The sequence below is a fragment of the Watersipora subatra genome, chromosome 2, assembly GCF_963576615.1.
Source record: "Watersipora subatra chromosome 2, tzWatSuba1.1, whole genome shotgun sequence".
NCBI lineage: Eukaryota > Metazoa > Bryozoa > Gymnolaemata > Cheilostomatida > Watersiporidae > Watersipora > Watersipora subatra.
Genome location: NC_088709.1, coordinates 29,934,569 through 29,953,344, shown reverse-complemented (window position 1 = coordinate 29,953,344; position 18,776 = coordinate 29,934,569). Strand labels below are relative to the sequence as shown.

Here is an 18,776-nt window from a genome sequence, read left to right as displayed (position 1 = left end):
ATACAAGGCACTAGCAACGCACATACAAGGCACTAGCAACGCACATACAAGGCACTAGCAACACACATACAAGGCACTAGCAACGCACATACAAGGCACTAGCAACGCACATACAAGGCACTAGCAACGCACATACAAGGCACTAGCAACGCACATACAAGGCACTAGCAACACACATACAAGGCACTAGCAACGCACATACAAGGCACTAGCAACGCACATACAAGGCACTAGCAATGCACATACAAGGCACTATCAACACACATACAAGGCACTAGCAACGCACATACAAGGCACTAGCAACGCACATACAAGGCACTAGCAACGCACATACAAGGCACTAGCAACGCACATACAAGGCACTAGCAACGCACATACAAGGCACTAGCAACACACATACAAGGCACTAGCAACGCACATACAAGGCACTAGCAACGCACATACAAGGCACTAGCAACGCACATACAAGGCACTAGCAACACACATACAAGGCACTAGCAACACACATACAAGGCACTAGCAATGCACATACAAGGCACTAGCAATGCACATACAAGGCACTAGCAACGCACATACAAGGCACTAGCAACGCACATACAAGGCACTAGCAGCGCACATACAAGGCACTAGCAACGCACATACAAGGCACTAGCAACGCACATACAAGGCACTAGCAACGCACATACAAGGCACTAGCAACGCACATACAAGGCACTAGAAACGCACATACAAGGCACTAGCAACGCACATACAAGGCACTAGCAACGCACATACAAGGCACTAGCAACGCACATACAAGGCACTAGCAACGCACATACAAGGCACTAGAAACGCACATACAAGGCACTAGCAACGCACATACAAGGCACTAGCAACGCACATACAAGGCACTAGCAACGCACATACAAGGCGCTAGCAACGCACATACAAGGCGCTAGCAACGCACATACAAGGCGCTAGCAACGCACATACAAGGCGCTAGCAACGCACATACAAGGCGCTAGCAAAGCACATACAAGGCGCTAGCAACGCACATACAAGGCGCTAGCAACGCACATACAAGGCGCTAGCAACGCACATACAAGGCACTAGCAACGCACATACAAGGCACTAGCAACGCACATACAAGGCACTAGCAACGCACATACAAGGCACTAGCAACGCACATACAAGGCACTAGCAACGCACATACAAGGCACTAGCAACGAAAAAAAAGCAACAAGGAGCTCAAGGTTGCCATAAACAAAGAAGTTGTAATGTTTTAGACTTGTTTTAAAACAGATAATAAATAGAATACTTTGTGTAATGTGTTAGACCTATGTTATTAACAGACGACTGTAAATATGTGTCATGATCACAGAAACCATGGTTAAGTCGGGATTATAAAATTTAGAGTTATCTACACTAGCAGAAGGAAAACCTTCTCAGAGTTAATTTGCAAAAAAGATTTTGATTTCAGCTTAAATACAGCCGATTTTATGGTCAATAAACTGAATGCACATTTACTATTAGTGCGAAAACATAGTTCCGGAAAACTGGTATTAAAGTCTGAGAAACGAAAACCGATGCACATTTTTGTTTACATTTCAAAACGTCATAGCAACCAATATTAAGAAGTTGTAATATTTACTGTATCTAGATTTCTGTGTTTATATCCGAAAAATGCTGAATTTAAAAATGTAAACAGATTTTAGCTGGTTGTCATAGAATTAGCTGTATATCTATAAAAAATGTATTACTTAATTTTGCAGATATTAAAAACGGCTTGGCAGTAACGCGATATTTTGCACAACCGTAAAATGATCAACAAAATCTTTAAAAAATAATGACAGTAACATATTGCACACCATCGGTCACTATATACTTCGATCTTGTAAATTCGAATAATTATTCTTACAATCAAATCTTAAAAATTCAAATAATTATTCTTATAATTAAGTATTGTAATATTCTTATAAGAATTGTTAGGAATATATCATCGTCATTCCCTTTACTTTCACTGCTTTTGACATCAGTTAGAATACTAAAGTACGTACTAATTATTAGTGTCCAAATGTCAAAATTATCTTTCAAATCGGCAAAAAAGAAACGATTACGTTTTTTGGACACCATTTTTCAGTACTTCCTTTTTAGCATAGCAACGGTTTTAAGGTTTTTTTTCCGAGAGCTAAAGACATTTTTTTATCTAAACTGACTTCAGATTCAGAAAGATCACTCTTTGATTGGTCCAGAAACACGTGTTACAAAAATCGTTACCAATATTATAAATTCAGTTAGTGTAACTTTAAAGACGGATAACTAAACTTCGTGATTTACGACTTAACCATGGTTTCTGTGACTGCGACCCATATAAATATTTTGTTGTTAATGCATTATTAATTACTTGTGTTGCGTTGTATCCACAATGTATGTGCGTTGTAATGGCCTTGTATACGCGTTGCTAGTGCTTTGTATGTGCGTTGTATGCTCGTTATTCTAACCTAAGATGCACCGTTACCAAAACTGTTGTTAGGCTAGCCCTGAGCACAGATAAATCTACTAACAGGCAAGCCTGTGTTGCAACTTTCTTATTCATTGAAGATCTGACATTTAAGGATGCATTCCAGGTACAAAGATTGTGGAACAGTTGAAACAGTTAGCCTCTGAGGCTAGTCTTGGTGCTAGGCTGGAAAACGGTTCAGCTACAGAAAGTGACAGTTCATCAGAACAGACCCAGGCTATCGTGACTTCTGGGTCCAAAGATTCGCAGGCCAGCGATGGCCTCGTATTGGCAATAGATAAGCCATGCATAGACTCGTCTCCTAGTGATGCAGTTATATCGCAGAGGGTAGATTCTCCCACCCCTAATTCTAATTCGACGGAAGCCGAGGAATAGCTTATCAGGCTGTAGGACAAAGTTTTATCATTTTTCCTTTATATGATTTATTTTAGATTATTCTTTTTACGGTCTTTCAGTACTATATTTGTGCAGGAGAATTCGCTGGAAAATACCTTCTTTGAGTTGTTAGGTTGGTTGGGCAGGTTTCACACTAACATCACCCTGTGTTTCCCAAACGAGTCACTGACACTATTTTCTGTATTTTCTACGTATGATCAAAGTATGGTGACAGCCTGTTGTCATTTAGAGTTGATTTCGTAATATATCTTTGGTTTTTAAATAAAGTAATATTTTCAGTTGTCTTCGAAGCTTTGATAGCAAAAGACGAGGTTGCTGCTAAAAAATATTCCTAGGAAGGAATCAAAAAATATGCATAGTAGTTACTACTAGTAATTAGTTATAGCTCTTATCAAACCTTTACTCCTCTAGCTTTGTGATGTCAAAACAGGTAGTGTTACTGTGTCATTAGAGGTGACCTCAATTTTTATGGTGACCTCAAATGATGACCTCAGTCACTATTGGCTTAAACCTCTATGACTTATAGTTCATATTTTGAGATTGTCTAAAGCCGTTTCAACATTCGAGGATTATCATTTTATTGTTCAAAGATTTACGCAGTGAGTTCTATTGGGAGTACAGTATTACATTCGTGTGGTGAATGATGTTCTATGTTAAATTAATGTAAAACTTCCCACAAAGTTGTATCTTGGTTAGATTATTCTGCCATATTATGTTAATAATTTTTGCTAGGAGAAGCCACTTTTGCTGAAATTAGGTACACGATTGTGTTAGCATTGGTTTAAAAATGCTTTGCTGTTGTACTGACCAAACGAAAGCGATTCTATTTTAGCATTGGTTCTCATTAAGCACTACTCTGGTAGCATCGGTTACATCCGGTATCGGTTACATCTGGTATATCTCTGGTAGTATCGGGTTCGCGTGAGAGCGGCAGCTTAGTTGGACTGAATATTCTTGTTAAATGGAATTTACAAGCGAAAACACTCATATTTTGCCAATATTGCTGCCATACTGTTGAATAGCTGAAATAAAATAAATTTATGCACTAAATTTGCAGCATGCTGATAGTTATTTGTCAGCGCTTATTTCATGTAACCAGTCAGTTTTTGAGGAAGACCCAAGTATCCGAAAAGTTCCTCCAATAGCCTTTTACTGTGTTTATTTTTTAACACAGTAAAAAACGAACATTAGAATGAATCTTGTTGTTGAAGCCAAAACATGTGAAAAAATTTTAATTTAATTGTTTTTGTTAGCGTACTTCATGAATCTTTTGCATCAGTGACAGTAATTTTATTTAAATTGCAATAAGCATCAACTCTCTTTGACTTAACTCGCATTCACACCTGGTATAAATCGCCTGGTTTCTGTACATGTGTAATTTGTAGCAACAAACGCGAGGTGAATTTCTCTCTGCTGAAGCTAATCATTACACTTAATCAAACACAGTCTGAATGTCAAATGTTAGTTTGATTGGCATTCATAGAGTATTTGTGGTGCGGGCTATTATCAGGCCTTATCAACGAGGGTCTGATGTATAGCGAGCATTATGATAAGCAAATGCAATGAATTTGATAACAATCACATAATAGAATTAGGCTCTATAGAAGCTAATCTAACTATTAGTAACAAGTGCTAAATCTTTTAATCTCAATAGATTCGTCTTGCCTTTTGTGAGCTGAGCTGTTTTTGTTGTCGCCATTGGTTACAACATTCAAGGTAGTAGTTTGCTATATTTTGAAGTGACGTGCACAGGCTCGTGGTTCGGAATAGCAAATAAACATCGTATAAGGTAAGTGCACTTTATCACAGCACAGTTTGCATGATATTCTGATAACGTATATAGTATGTTGTCTTATAATGTTAACGTCGTAATATTCTTCAATCCATGCTTCATCATAGGCAAAGTATGCTAAACTCAGTGAAACGTGTAGGTAACTCGATGGATAAACAAGTTTTTGCACAGCCATCTGATTTTTGTCAAATTTAAGTCTATTACTGTGTGAGTAACCTCTCGAAGACCAAGTATGGTTTCGGCTTCGCAGAAACTGCTCATGTTTTTAAGAACATTTATGCACGAGTGGCTCGGTGGTCTTGGCTTGACATGCTTTATTATGTCATTTCTGTCACCATTGGTGGCTTTTTTGGGGGTTGAACTCTGACCTGTTTTTTAAAAGTCAGGCATTCTAGACCACTAGGTGATGACTGAAGTAAAGGATACATGGATACAAGCAAATTTTTTATAGATTGGAGAATCTGCATGAGTTAACATATTTTAATATCAACATCAGCTTTGTATTAGTTGTGTTAATGAAAACTTTAAACAGTTTTGGTAATTTAGTTTGTAATTAATTCTGTTTTTAATGTCTTTCTATCTAATTTGTGAATTATATGCAAACTTGAGAGTAACGGCTAACATTTACGAATATATATAATATATAATCATATATGTTATATTATAATATATTATATATAGACATTTTTGCGGCTCCTAAGTTTTATTCTTAGAAGAATAATTTGTCTAGTTTTAGAAACATGAGTCGTCCGGCATCCCAGGTGGCGAGGGCTCTGCCACCATTGCCACACATCAAACATCCCCTGGCAGATGTAGGTGGATATACTCAGATTCAAGGTATCAGCACGAATGGCAGTCGACCTCCTTCCAACCTGTTTAACAGGCGATACAGTCCCAGGAATATTCGAGGTGTGTTTCACAAGTATAGTTAGAAATTTATCAGAGCCAGATGCATATACAGTTTCTTTCTCAAGTGTTGTTGTGGCTCCTTAACCAGCAATTAGTGATCATGAATGAAGTTCCTCATTTTTACTTCATCCTATCATTAAAGTTAAATTCAAATTTGAAAAAATTTGAAAATTTTTAAATCCTTGATTTTGCTAAAAACTCTTAAAGTTGAATTGATCATCATCAGTAGAAAGTGATGTTGTAGCCAGTAAGGAAAAGATTCACAAAATCGTCGACTTGGAAAATTTTTTCTATGGAATCTGGCTGGTTAAAATGTTTAAAAATGTGTTTTAGTGTCGGCAACATTTAGTGTCATATTTATTAGTTGCACAAACAGTCAAAACTGAGATGCAGACATCGGGGGGGCGTTTCGACAAATAAAACTGAGAAAGACAGGCAATAGTCTCTGTTGATAGAAGCTTGCGTTTAACTAGACAGCTTACCTAATTAAGTTTTTTTGATTCTAATGTACAATTTTAAAAAATTGTTCCAAAGTACTTCAAAAAATTTTCTGTGTTCATTCAGATATGTGTCTTGTCATAACAAGGCACCGGTTGCATTCATTCCTTCCATGGCACAAAGGCAGCAGCAAGCTATATTCAGTGCATTGTTACCATAAAATATCACTACACTGGATATCTATTTTCAGCTGAAGAGGCCAATTCCTGTGCGCACAAAAAAATAACAGATCGACAATATACCTTTCGAGGGGCAGGACAGGACTGCGTTGATGCAGAGGTGTTGAGCCCTTACGTCGGGGACAGAGGCTATAGGGACATCCGAAGTGCATCAACACGCCGATGTAATGTCCTATTCTAGTGCACAAACCTTCTTTACTGTGCCAAATTTGCTTTTAACATGATTTTAGCTGAAGATACTTATTGGGTCTAAAGAGTATTATTTACTGAGGAACGTAGCAAGAGCTTTCTAGCTAGCCTGTAACCTTAAGTGTGCATTTTAGGATCTGAGTTTGGGGCATCTGAACATTATTGCACGGGCTTGTCTGTTTTTGTGAGTATTAGGGCTAGCTATAGTTCTAACCCAGATGTGGTGTTTGATTAAAGACTATAACATAATGAGAAACACACCAGAATTGTTAAGTAGTAGAAAACCAGCTTTCTGAGTTGATACGGAGTAAGATAAATCTCACTAATAAGCAACAGAACTTTGGAACTTTTTTCAGAGAAAAAAGGGGGCTTGTTGTGGAATCGTTATGAACATTAAGTGCTTGAGGTAAAATGGTATTAGCTTTTAAATTTTACCCCACTACAAGAATAGAGGCTCTTAGGGACTGTTTTCAGAAGCTTTTTGTCTTAGGAAGTTTTATACTAATTATTTATTCACTACTTGTTGCAGCTTATGTAACATATTTGTGTCAAGGTCAACGAATACAAAATGTTGATATGATATAAAATAATATAGTATCATATGATAGAGTATAATAGTAATATAATGGAATATAATATGGTAAAAAATGATATATTTCATCATAATTAGGCATTATGTGATCTAAAATGGTATAATACGATATAACGGTACATGATATGGTGTGGCGTGAAATGACATCATGTAATGTGATATGACACAATATTATATAATATAATATTATAGGCAATTATATCATAAATGATTAGAGCTAGATGGTAATTGTTGGACTTAGATAATGAGAGGTATAAAGATCATTTTATAGTGCGCTCATTAGGATATTGTATATAGGACTTGTCAACTACTTTTATATCTAACCATCAGGTTCATTCACCATGTCCACTCACTGTGTTCACTCACTGGGTCCACTCACTGTGTCCACTCACTGTGTCTACTCAATGTGTCCACTCACCATGTCCACTCACTATGTCCACTCTCCATGTCCACTCTCCATGTTCACTCACTGTGTCCACTTATCATATCTACTTGTCATGTCCACTCATCATGTCCACTCATCATGTCCACTCACTGTGTCCACTCATCATATCTACTTGTCATGTCTATTCACCATGTCCACTCACCATGTCCACTCACTGTGTCCACTCACTGTGTTCACTCATATCTACTTGTCATGTCTACTCATCATGTCCACTCCTCATATCCACTCCTCATGTCCACTCACCATGTCCACTCACCATGCCCACTCACTCTGTCCACTCACCATGTCCACTCACCATGCCCACTCACTCTGTCCACTCACCATGTCCACTCACCGTGTCCACTCACCTTGTCCACTCACCATGTCCACTCACCATGCCCACTCACCATATCCACTCACCATGTCCACTCACCATGCCCACTCACTGTGTTTACTCACAAAGTTTATTTATTGACGTCATTAATAACTAAACACTAATGGAATATTAACATGCTTTATCATTGGTAAAAAGCATGTAGTGCCAAATCTGATTTGTGAAACCAAAACAGGTATAAATTGCTGGCCAGATAAAAGAACCTATTTGTATTGGAGGTTGTACAGTGTACAACCTCCAATACAAATAGGTTCTTTTATCAGAATGTACACATTCTTGTGCCCAAACTATGGTTTTCATATTTTGCAGCCATACCCTTGGATCCACAAATGAAAGACGGGCCTCCGTCACGATGTTCTACCCGAGCGGACATAAGAATAGAGGTAGATGAGCTTGAAGCTATAATAAGACAGAAATGCCGAAGCAACCAAATAGAAGTCCAGAAAAGGTTCAGGGATAATGACCCTAAAGGAAATGGAACTGTTACAAAGCAAGTAGTAGTCGCATAGATACATAGATTCACTATTCTGTCATTCCGGCTGTAGGTTATGGTTTGTCTATGTCTATTGCACGATCTGTGAATCTTTACACAAGTTGTGGTTTAGTCCACAAGTCTGATACATATGGGCACTCATTTTATTTGTTTTAGTTTCGCATTTGCTCCGTGATGTAGATGCTGTCTCAAGTTGAGCATTTCCTGCATTGCGAAAATAGACTCGAGCATAGAGTTAACTAAATTTATATTAATAAACGCCACTTTTTCATTGTATGCATGAGTGAGTTCGTCTGTGAGTCTGTGAAAGCCATGCATTTACATATTTTGTGCCCAATTTAAACCCAAGCTCCACACCAGTTTGCAGGTCACAAAAATATTCGGTTCAAAAACTCTGTCTGGTTTCTGAGAGCCAGTCTGTTCATCACCTATCTCTTCGGATATCTAATCGGGCTATATGATCTGATTGAAATGAGAGAAATCCCAGGCATCGTCCGGCTTGCTGCTAGTATCCTACTAAACATAAATACTTTCATATTAGAGTCATGAGTTGAGCCGTTCTCTCAGGTTCTTAGGCTAACTCCTTTGAACCAAAGCAAATGTATTTATGTAACCAATCACAACTCTTCCTTAGTCCTTGATTGCTAGTTAACACCACAAAATATTTGGGGATTTTGGACTAATACATTCAAAATATTGCTTTGAATGAATTATTTTAGGATGTACCAGTTTAATGTCAAAACCATTGTATGTTATAACAATTATTTCCATAATAATAAAAACTCTCTCATTTAACTTGTGCTATAGCTTGTAATCTGAATGGTTGTTACCTCAGGTAGTTGCACATTGTGTTAAATCAAGGAGTATTGTAAAAAACTAGGTGAAACACTTGATATAAATTCACTAGACCATAGAAGTAATGGCAGTGTGGGTTTAGAGATTCTTAGAGTGGGAGGTACCTTACCCTTGGTTAGACTTAGTCAACCCTGATCCTGAGCTCTGTCTAGGATTTTGGTGACCTTGACCTCTCGCCCAGTCAGCTACCTGCCGTTTTAAAGAATCCTTATTCAGTGCACTCTCAGCTATCTCGTCTTATATGTTTCATTATTTTTATTTTCTCGTCTGTTCCATTTGAGTTTTTGCTAGTGAGTGGTTATATAAAACTACTTAACGCACAGTTCAGAATCTATCTAGTCATAGTTAAGAGTAAATTATCTCCCCGTCTAACATCTCTGAACCTCGTCCTCTATTATTTCGCTAGACTAATCTATTTACTTTATCTTCGCGTGCATATTTTTTACTATTTTTATTATGGTTTGTTTTATTTGAATTTGCACTAGCTTGTTCACTCGTATTCACAAAACCAATTGTTGGAGAGGATTAGAATTGTTCAAATCTTGCATTCTTAGCTGTAAAATTGAAGCTTTGTGATGATCGGAAGTAGAAGTTTAACTGTGTTTATTGCCTGTTTTTCACTCGGTTCATAGCCGTATTACTTACCCTTCAAATGCTTGTTTGCTTTTTGAGATCAATACTATTAAAATTTACTTATTAGGTAAAATAGTTCTTATTGTAAAACAAGGATAATTGATGTTATGGCCTTTCATTCAGCCAAACAAAAAAACATCACATAATTGCAGCCGACGCACAGATCCTTTGACCTGAGTAAACTATAGCCCTATATTTTGTGCAGGGAAGCTCTGCTTAGGATCGTGGTTACCCTGACCTCTCGTCCAGTCAGCTATCTGCTATTTCAAAGAATCCTTATTCGGTTTGGCCTAGAAAACCAACAGCAGTTTAACTACGCTGACTTCATAGAAAGGTTAGATTATCAGATGATTATCTTTTACTTTTTGAACTTCCCTCTGTTAACTTTTATAGGAATTATTAGAATATAGATATATGTTATTAGATTATAGATCAATATTATTAGATTTTAGGAAAATATAACGCTATATGCAATTATTATTAGACTATAGATACATTTTATTAAAATATTGATAACTTTTATCAGAATATAGGTTACTATTATTAGAATATAGATGATAACCATCATTAGATTATAGATAGTTATTATTGGAATATACATGTAGATAACTATTAGTAAAATATAGATAATTATTATTAGAATATACATGTAGATAAATTTTGTTAGAATATAGATAAGTGTACTAAAATATATACAACTATTGTGCGCTTGAAATATATTTCATAAACAGTCAGAAGAATTGGAATGGTAGCATATAACCTAACATATAACTAGCTAGCAGAGTTTGGTCTGTAAGATGATAATTGAATTATAATAAATGGAACATTCTGCTTTAGGTGTGGTGCTATTGTCGGGAGGCTGTAAATTGCTAAAAAAATAAGTGTAGTTTTATTTGAGGGTCAGTATATGAATAACCAATTTTATGTTAATCTTAGTACTTGTTAACAGTTCAAAACATAGTAGTTTATAAATGCTTCATTTAGATCGAACACAATGCCTGGGAATCCAGCCTCCTACCCTAAATGGATAACTTCAATGAACAAAGCATGGGGAGACAAGTCTCACATGACTGCTCCCCAGGTGCATGCAATTCTCAAGGAGAGAGCAAAACAGCGGTATGCCTTTGTTCTTATTTTTCAGGCATTTAATGCAAGTAGGAATATTCTGTGACACAATTGTCCTATCCAACTCTTTCTCTTCCAAATTAATTTTTTACTGGGATGTACCGTACATGCAACTCAATTTTCGGTGAAACTTCATATTTGATAAGGGTGTGTATAAGTTTTCATAAATCTTGAGTCTATGAAAAATATTTTGATACCAAAATAATCAGCACAAAATCTTAAATCAGATGATGCTCTGAAATAAAATGAAGAATTAGTTTGCACACTTTTTCGGCCATTTTTTCCTTACCCACCGCTAGCGTGTTCCAAATCAGATAATAATAATATTATTATTGCTTACATCATCATTATTACTACTAAACATGATCACTCACATTAGTGCTATTGTCCAGTAGATAATCACTTAAAGTCCATTGATCTAAAATAAGTAAATCCTCCGTAGCTGTATTGCATCTGACATGACAGGTCATTACGAAGAAGAATTGCAATAAAAAATATTAGGTTTGTGCAAAGCTTAACTAAGCTCAGAGTGGGCTGTAAACAAGTTTTCTATTGGTTCAATCCCGGCAGATGATGGTTTCCTCTCGTACACCTCTCGTTCTCCTCTAATACAGACATGATTGGCCAACTAATTAACTGCTCAGTAATAGGAAACATTTGTATGAAGCCTACTAAAGCAGCACCATGGCAGCTCTTGGTCATACTAAAAAGGTCTACCAAGTTAAACACGATGCAATATAATTACATTAATACATTCTGTTGACTAGCTGTTATTGGTTTAACCAAATTTTTATCACACTGACACTGTTTAGACATCATCAGATATGACATCACAAGATCATGATATCTTGTTTAGATATCATGGCGAGAGGATTTGTGCATGCCAAGATCTCATTTACGTATGTGTGATGTAAATAAACTATTATTATACGTGTTTATGTAGTTACAAACATGCATTGAAATATAGTTTGCATGTTGTTAATACATATTTAGAACACTAGACCTTTTCAACTTGGTGCCACAAAGCAATCCTGACGGGGCACGACGAATCCTCAAACCAGAGTTCAGATCTGCTCTGACACAACAGCTGCAGGTCAACATGACGGATGATGAATTTGAAAAGCTGTGGCAGGTATGACCGAAATACATTTGAAAGTGCTTTTTTTGATACCAATTAGTATTTTAATTTGCCATTTAGTGTTTTGTCTCTTACAACATAAAACAACAAAACAACATAAAAAATTGAACAAATTAATTTGGATTATATATTTATCTTATTAAAAGAACATTCCATGATTCATACTCAGTTCACTAGTTAAGTACTCTGGGGTAAAGATATGAAGTACGACCAACAAACAGCAAACTTGTTTAATATTATAATGTTATTTCATTGCTTGCAGCTCTTACTATTCCATATTATGCATACTATATTAAAATATATTATCTTACAGTATATAGTTTTTTGTTGCATTATATCTATATTGTATTCATATTGTATCTATATTGTATTCATATTATATTTATATTGTAATCATATTGTATGTATATAGGGCCATCATAGTGTGTCTATATTTATTCATATTGCATTTATATTGTAGCTATATGGTATTCATATTGTAGCTATATGGTATTCATATTGTATCTATATTGTATTCATATTGTATCTATATTGTATTCATATTGTAGTAATATTGTATCTACATTGCATTCATATTGTATCTATATTGTATTCATATTGTAGCTATATGGTATTCATATTGTATTTATATTGTATTCACATTGTATCTATATTGTATTCGTACTGTATCTATATTGCATTCATGTTGTATCTATATTGCATTCATATTGTATTTATATTGTATTTATATCGTGTTTATATTGTATTCATACTGTATATATATTGTATTAATATTGCAGAGGTATGATAGCCAGAACATAGCTGCCATTGACAGCAAAATACTAGCTCAAAAGTTGGGAAACTTTTCTGATGGTCGAGCAACTCCTAAAGTTTCAGATGACTGTAAGTGTATTTAATAGTCTAGCATAAGAGCACTGTTCAAGCCTTTATAGATATTAGCAGAATTATGTTCTGTCGATTGCCATCTCTATGAACTATTCGTATCAATGCATTCAGGTAGCTAGCTTAGCTATAGGTCTAAGGTCAAATATGTTACAGTTTAGTTTTATTAATAAAAAGCGATTTGAAAGCTACCCAATTCCTGGTAACAACGAAATTAAACAGAGCAGCTCAGAAATATAAATGAGACAAATTAATGCAAGTCGTAGGGTGTTAGTCTCCCAAGGTAAATGTCTTAAGTTTGAGTCTCAAGCGTAGCAATCTTTTTGGAAGCGCGTTAATTGCCTCTAACGTTTTCTTTTCAGCTGGACGGTATCAAGCCAGCACAAGATTATCAGAGTAATTTTATGTATAATAAAATATATATTATTAAAGCTTATGACAGATATGTTAGTGGTATACCCAGTTTTTCGATTTGATGTATCGGAAAAGCTAAAGCACTGAAATATTTGCTTTCGGAAACATGCATTCTTAATCTTCATGCTTCATGATCAATTATGACCACCCACAGAGTATTTGTTCATGTATATTTTTTAAGCTTTGAGCATTTGGATACAGTCACCAACGCTCATTTGTACTTCTTACCGTACCCTGGCGGTCTAGTTTGCTGTGAAAGATCATCAAGTTTGCTGATAAAGTTCAGCAAATCACTGTCTGCGCTACTATTCTGAAATACTAGATGGTGGTCAGTTGCTAGATGTGTTGAAGGCCAATCAACGAAGTTAAAAGTTCGAATTCCATTGAAAGCGGTGTTTTATTTTAACTTCCAACCTTGGCTTCAGACAGTCGAACACAACTTTTATCAGAGTAAAAATTTGGTACTGATTCCCCAATTTCACTTGTTTTAGCCAATTGCTTAAGACGAAAGGAGGCTGACAGGCAGCGGTCACTTGACACTGAGAGATGGCTCAAGAACAAATTTCGTCAAGGCTTTCATGATCTCAAGAGTAGCTTCTTACAGAACCCAAACGCTCGTGATGGCATGGTGAATATGATATATAACAGCTGCATACAGTTTCAAATGGTTTCCTTGTTTAAATAATTTCTAGAAAACAATGAATCCATTTCTAGTGAGCGGTTCAAGCTTTATAGAGTAATTCAAAATATTTTGTTTTCAAGTGCTTAGCCAAACATTGAAAGTGTTTGAGCTGTGTTGGTTATTGAGCATTGCTCAGATATTTGCTGTAAAATAACTACAATGAGGGCATAAGTTCTTATTGGTTGTAGTAGCAAAAAGTGATACAAAACTAATCAAATAATTGCATATATTTCTTGCACGACCTATTTTGCATAACTTATCCGCTAAAACTTTCGGCAAATAATTGTTAACAAGCTGAATTTTAATCACATTTTTAGTAGAAACTTGTTGAAGGGTTGTATCTTTAGTAGTGACTTATCTATAGCAATATGTTTTTGTCTGTTACTTCCTTTGTATACTTAGCTAATCTATTTTTTAACATGAAAAGCTGGTCTCTGTCTATCTTCAATAAATATTTGCTGGTTTTAATTAAAACTAGATGACGATCAGTTTGACAGCAGGCTAGCATTGCTGCCAATAGATTGACTCACACAGTAATGAAATTTCAACATTTCATTACAAGATGTATTCAGTCCTTCATATTCAGTCATATCGTAATTTGTAGATACCCGCAAGAGATTTTTGTGGAATTCTAGAGAACCATGGACTGAAACTCGACTCTAACCACTTGGGTGAATTTCTAGCAAGATGTGGGATTGTTCAGACTAAGCAAGGGGTGCCATATATGGTATGTTTAACATAATCTTTTTCTCGTTTTGTCTCATTCTGTTAGCTTCTTACCATTCCATAAAACATGTCAGTTGGTTTCAAGGGCTTGACTCAGTGGCAACTAGGAACTCACCACTTTGAACTATATAAGTGTGTTCTCTGGTTTAAAATACTGGGACTAAAATTTATGCAAATTATAATTTGAACCAATTGTGTGTGAATGTATCTCTAATATCCATAATATTGATACAGTTTTTACCGATATGATGCCTAAACTAATATGTGTTCTTCATTGTTGTAAAAGACATAACACCTTAACTACTAAGTTTCATACAGTGATAGCATAGCCAAACGCTCCTATATAGCTCTGCAATGCCATCATAGAAACAGTTGTTCTGCTCTCATTCTGTGGTGATTCAATGTCACTGTTTAAAAGCAAAACACCTGTGCGATTCGCCAGCTTTGCACCGTGGAACTGGCCTTGGTGACCAACGGCATCACATCTGGCATCACATATTGTATCACATCTGTCATCACATATTGCATCACATAGGCATCTTGCTTTTCTGTTGCTTCCAACGCAGAAGTTTCAGCCATTGCCATGAAGCCTCGCACAACCATCGCTCTACTATCACTCTACCATCGACTATAAAAGACCGATATGCTTGTTGGCCCAGCGTAACGCTTAGGCCCTGGCTCACTCAGTTGTCACTACACTATCACTGTATGAAAACTTATTAAATGTGTTCACTGATTTGTAAACCATCTGCAGATGCTCCATTAATCAAATTATGACCCTAGCTAGATTTATGAAGAAGTATTTTTATTTTTTATACTGGTGACCACAACCAAATGTTATTGTAATTACTTTTAAATTTCATTTTCATTATAACGTCCGTTTTCCCACGTTGTTTCTATAGGCATTTCTCAAGATCTTCCAAGACAGGAGCGAAGAAGGCATGACACACAAGATTCTCTCTGACCCTAAACATAGATACAACCAATATGAAGCAGAAGATGACAACCTGTCAACTCTGTCTGCACTAGAGTCTCAGTTGATCAACATGTTTCAGAAGGACTTCCTCTCACTGCTCGGCGTATTTCAGTAGGTTTATTATGTACTGTTGATGTTCTCATGTCCTGTAGTATGCAAGAATTTAAATTTTACATTAACTTTTCTGCAATGACTTTAGCCTTGCATTATCATTCTTGTTTACTATAGCATGTTAAAACTGCTTTTCAGATGATATAAAGCAATATGTTTCAATTGCGGTAACTTCTCATTGTTAAATTTCGTTTGATCTGATCTATATAAATTTTCATCTTTTTAAAAATGTGCATGCGAGGAACACTATTGATTTTAGTGCTACTGGAGACTGCAGTATACAGTTTATAGTAATGGAAGTAGTGGTAGTACTAGGAGTAGTAGTGATAACAGTAGTAACTAATATTGTAGTTATAGCAGTACTGCTAGCAATACCAATAGTAGTACTAGGTTTACTAGCAATAGTAGCACCGGTAATCATTGTGCTAGTAGTATAGTAATCCCTCTCTACTTTGTGACTCACCTTCTGTGGTTTAAATGATTCGCGGTTAAAATAGCAAACAAAACAAAAACTAATTACAAGAAAGCACTGAAAAAATTAAAATATGTAAATACACATACACAAAATACATTTACTAATATGTGGCTTCCCTCTCACAATGAACCCAGTTAATCACAAGTAAGAATATACAGACCAGATGAAGTCCAAACTAAGCCTGTACTATGTAAGTGTGTTCTCTGGTTTAAAATACTGGGACTGATGTTGAAATAAAAACTGACAGTCAATCAAGATAACTTCAGTTTACTTACTGATTTTATAAGAAATAAATACAATATGTTTAGAAAACAGTTTAAACCATAACTGTCACATACAACTTTTATCATATTTTTTTTAGATAAATCAGACAATCTGTACTCAAAATAAAGATTGGTTCCACTAACCTTCAAAATCATGAAGGCTTTTTTAAAGCATTTCAATATTCGTCTAGAAACTACACAATCGGCGCGACAAGCTCCGCCCATAAATATTTGACGTAGCCTAGCTTTTTAGGAATGGAAATTAGGGATGCTTAGTCCGATTTAGAATGATAGAGATGGGTGTCCTAAAACCCATTATTATCTAAATTCAGCCTGTAAAATAATTTCAGTCTTTTATGAAAGGTAGATAAACTAATTAAAATTGCTCGTAGCTTGTTACATGATGTTTAATAGGCTGAACGCCGAAGAAAATGAGCTCAAAAAAGTGCGATTTTATCACAAGCTAGCGTTGTTATCACACTTTTTTGAGCTCATTTTTAAATATGCAATGCTAAAAGGCTTACCTACCTTTCAGAAACAACTGAAATTATTTTGAAGGCTGAATTTAGATAATAATGGGTTTTAAGACAGCCATCTCTATCATTCTAAATCAGACTAAACATCCCTAACTTCCGATCCTAAAAAGCTAGGGTACGTCATAAATTTATGGGCGGAGCTTGTGCCAATCGTGTTGTTTTCAACTGCTAAAACGCTATAAAAAAAGCTTTTATTACTCTGAAAGTTATTGGACCAATCTTTATTTTGAGTACAAAATCGGAATCGGCGCGTCTAATTTACCCAGTAATTACGATAAAAGTTGTACGTGGCAGTTATGGTTTAAGTGTTCTGGTGTTGTAGTTGTAGTTGCACCATTAACAGATGTAGTAGTAGTTTTAGTAGTTGTTATGTTAGTATACAACTCTTTGAGACTACTAGGCTATAAGATCAGTGCAAACTACTATAACAGCTGTTAACGTACACTTAGAATTTAAAAAATATTTCCTGCAGAGTTTTTCGCAAGCCTGACAGTAGGAGCATATATTTTATGGGATAAAATTCTAACAATATTGCAAATGAAACTCAAGTTATTGTTAAAAACAAATACTTTTGTTACTGCTTTTAAGTTATAATTGAAATCTTTTTTGTAAGGTAGTAGGAGTAGGGTTCCAGTTCTTAGGTTCCGGTAACTCTTTATTAATAAGTTGAGAACAAAAAGTTTGGCGCCCAGATGGTACTGAACTTAAGCCAGTTAGTTTGGGTAGTGCACTGATTCCTTTTGTCTCGTAGAACTTTAGTCTGCACACTACGCACACAGCAGTATAAGATATAATCTTCACAATTGATTATCATCACTCTTGCAGCCGTAAGGCTGTTGATTATGTAGCTTTGCTGTATATTTATTTTATATCGCTTTAGGAAATTGTAATGCTTGAGAAGGCAACTCCTTAAAGACTTAGGCCTTTGTGTTGAAAGCCTTGACAGCTGTTTGATTATTAACTAAATTACTATCAGATACGCTAATGCATTACAGTAGTAGTTATAACAACAGGGTTTCTAGGATCAGGCCTGTTAGTCTATTCATTGCTTGTACTACAACACTACTATTTTTTGCAGAAGAAAGGTTTCACTTCTGGTTGCTGAACATAAAGTTTCGTTGTTTCAATATAAAATAATAGCAATCAGTGGCAGGTTTCCAACTTATTGTTACGTTGGATTATTTGAAGGATATAAGGTGATGCTAGGGACAATTATAGGCTATTGAACCACATTGGTGGCTGCCACTAAGCATGCCTTGTTAGGGGAAACCTTTTTATCAAATGCTTCGGTTACTTGGCAGCTGGTTTAAGCGGTTCCAAGATCTGCGGCCGTTTATGGCGCACAACATGATAAATCGACACGCTTGAGGCAATATGGCAAAAGGTTTTTCTCCTGTTGCTTGTTTCCTTGTTTATATTGATCACTGTTTTTACTAACAGTGCAATTGATGAGCACAGACAGGGCTATATCAAGCAAGATCAGTTCAGGGGCGCTATAGAAAACGCATTTGACCTTCAACTTTCGGATGAGCAGTTTCACACATTGCTGGACCATGTACCTCTCACCAAGCAGGGTTACATCAAATATCCCGAA

At 35.9% G+C, this 18,776-nt stretch overlaps 2 protein-coding genes across 4 annotated transcripts in view; both read left to right on the top strand.

Moving 5' to 3' along the window:
• Window positions 1-3,180, top strand: part of LOC137386763 (non-lysosomal glucosylceramidase-like) — a 59,939-nt gene extending 56,759 nt beyond the window's left edge. For all 3 annotated transcript variants that reach the window (XM_068072895.1, XM_068072896.1, XM_068072897.1), the window contains exon 20: window positions 2,607-3,180. In XM_068072895.1, coding sequence (XP_067928996.1) covers window positions 2,607-2,875 — 269 coding nt within the window. In that variant the 3' untranslated portion in view covers window positions 2,876-3,180. The remainder of the gene's footprint in view (window positions 1-2,606) is intronic.
• Window positions 3,181-5,428: 2,248 nt separating this feature from the next.
• Window positions 5,429-18,776, top strand: LOC137388116 (EF-hand calcium-binding domain-containing protein 6-like; the record flags this gene model as incomplete). Its single annotated transcript, XM_068074628.1, has 11 exons — window positions 5,429-5,597; window positions 6,286-6,438; window positions 8,183-8,363; window positions 10,060-10,188; window positions 10,839-10,970; window positions 11,973-12,111; window positions 12,897-12,999; window positions 13,905-14,041; window positions 14,700-14,822; window positions 15,724-15,908; window positions 18,623-18,776. Coding segments are annotated over exons 1-11 (1,605 nt in total), but the record flags the coding sequence as incomplete, so codon positions are not given.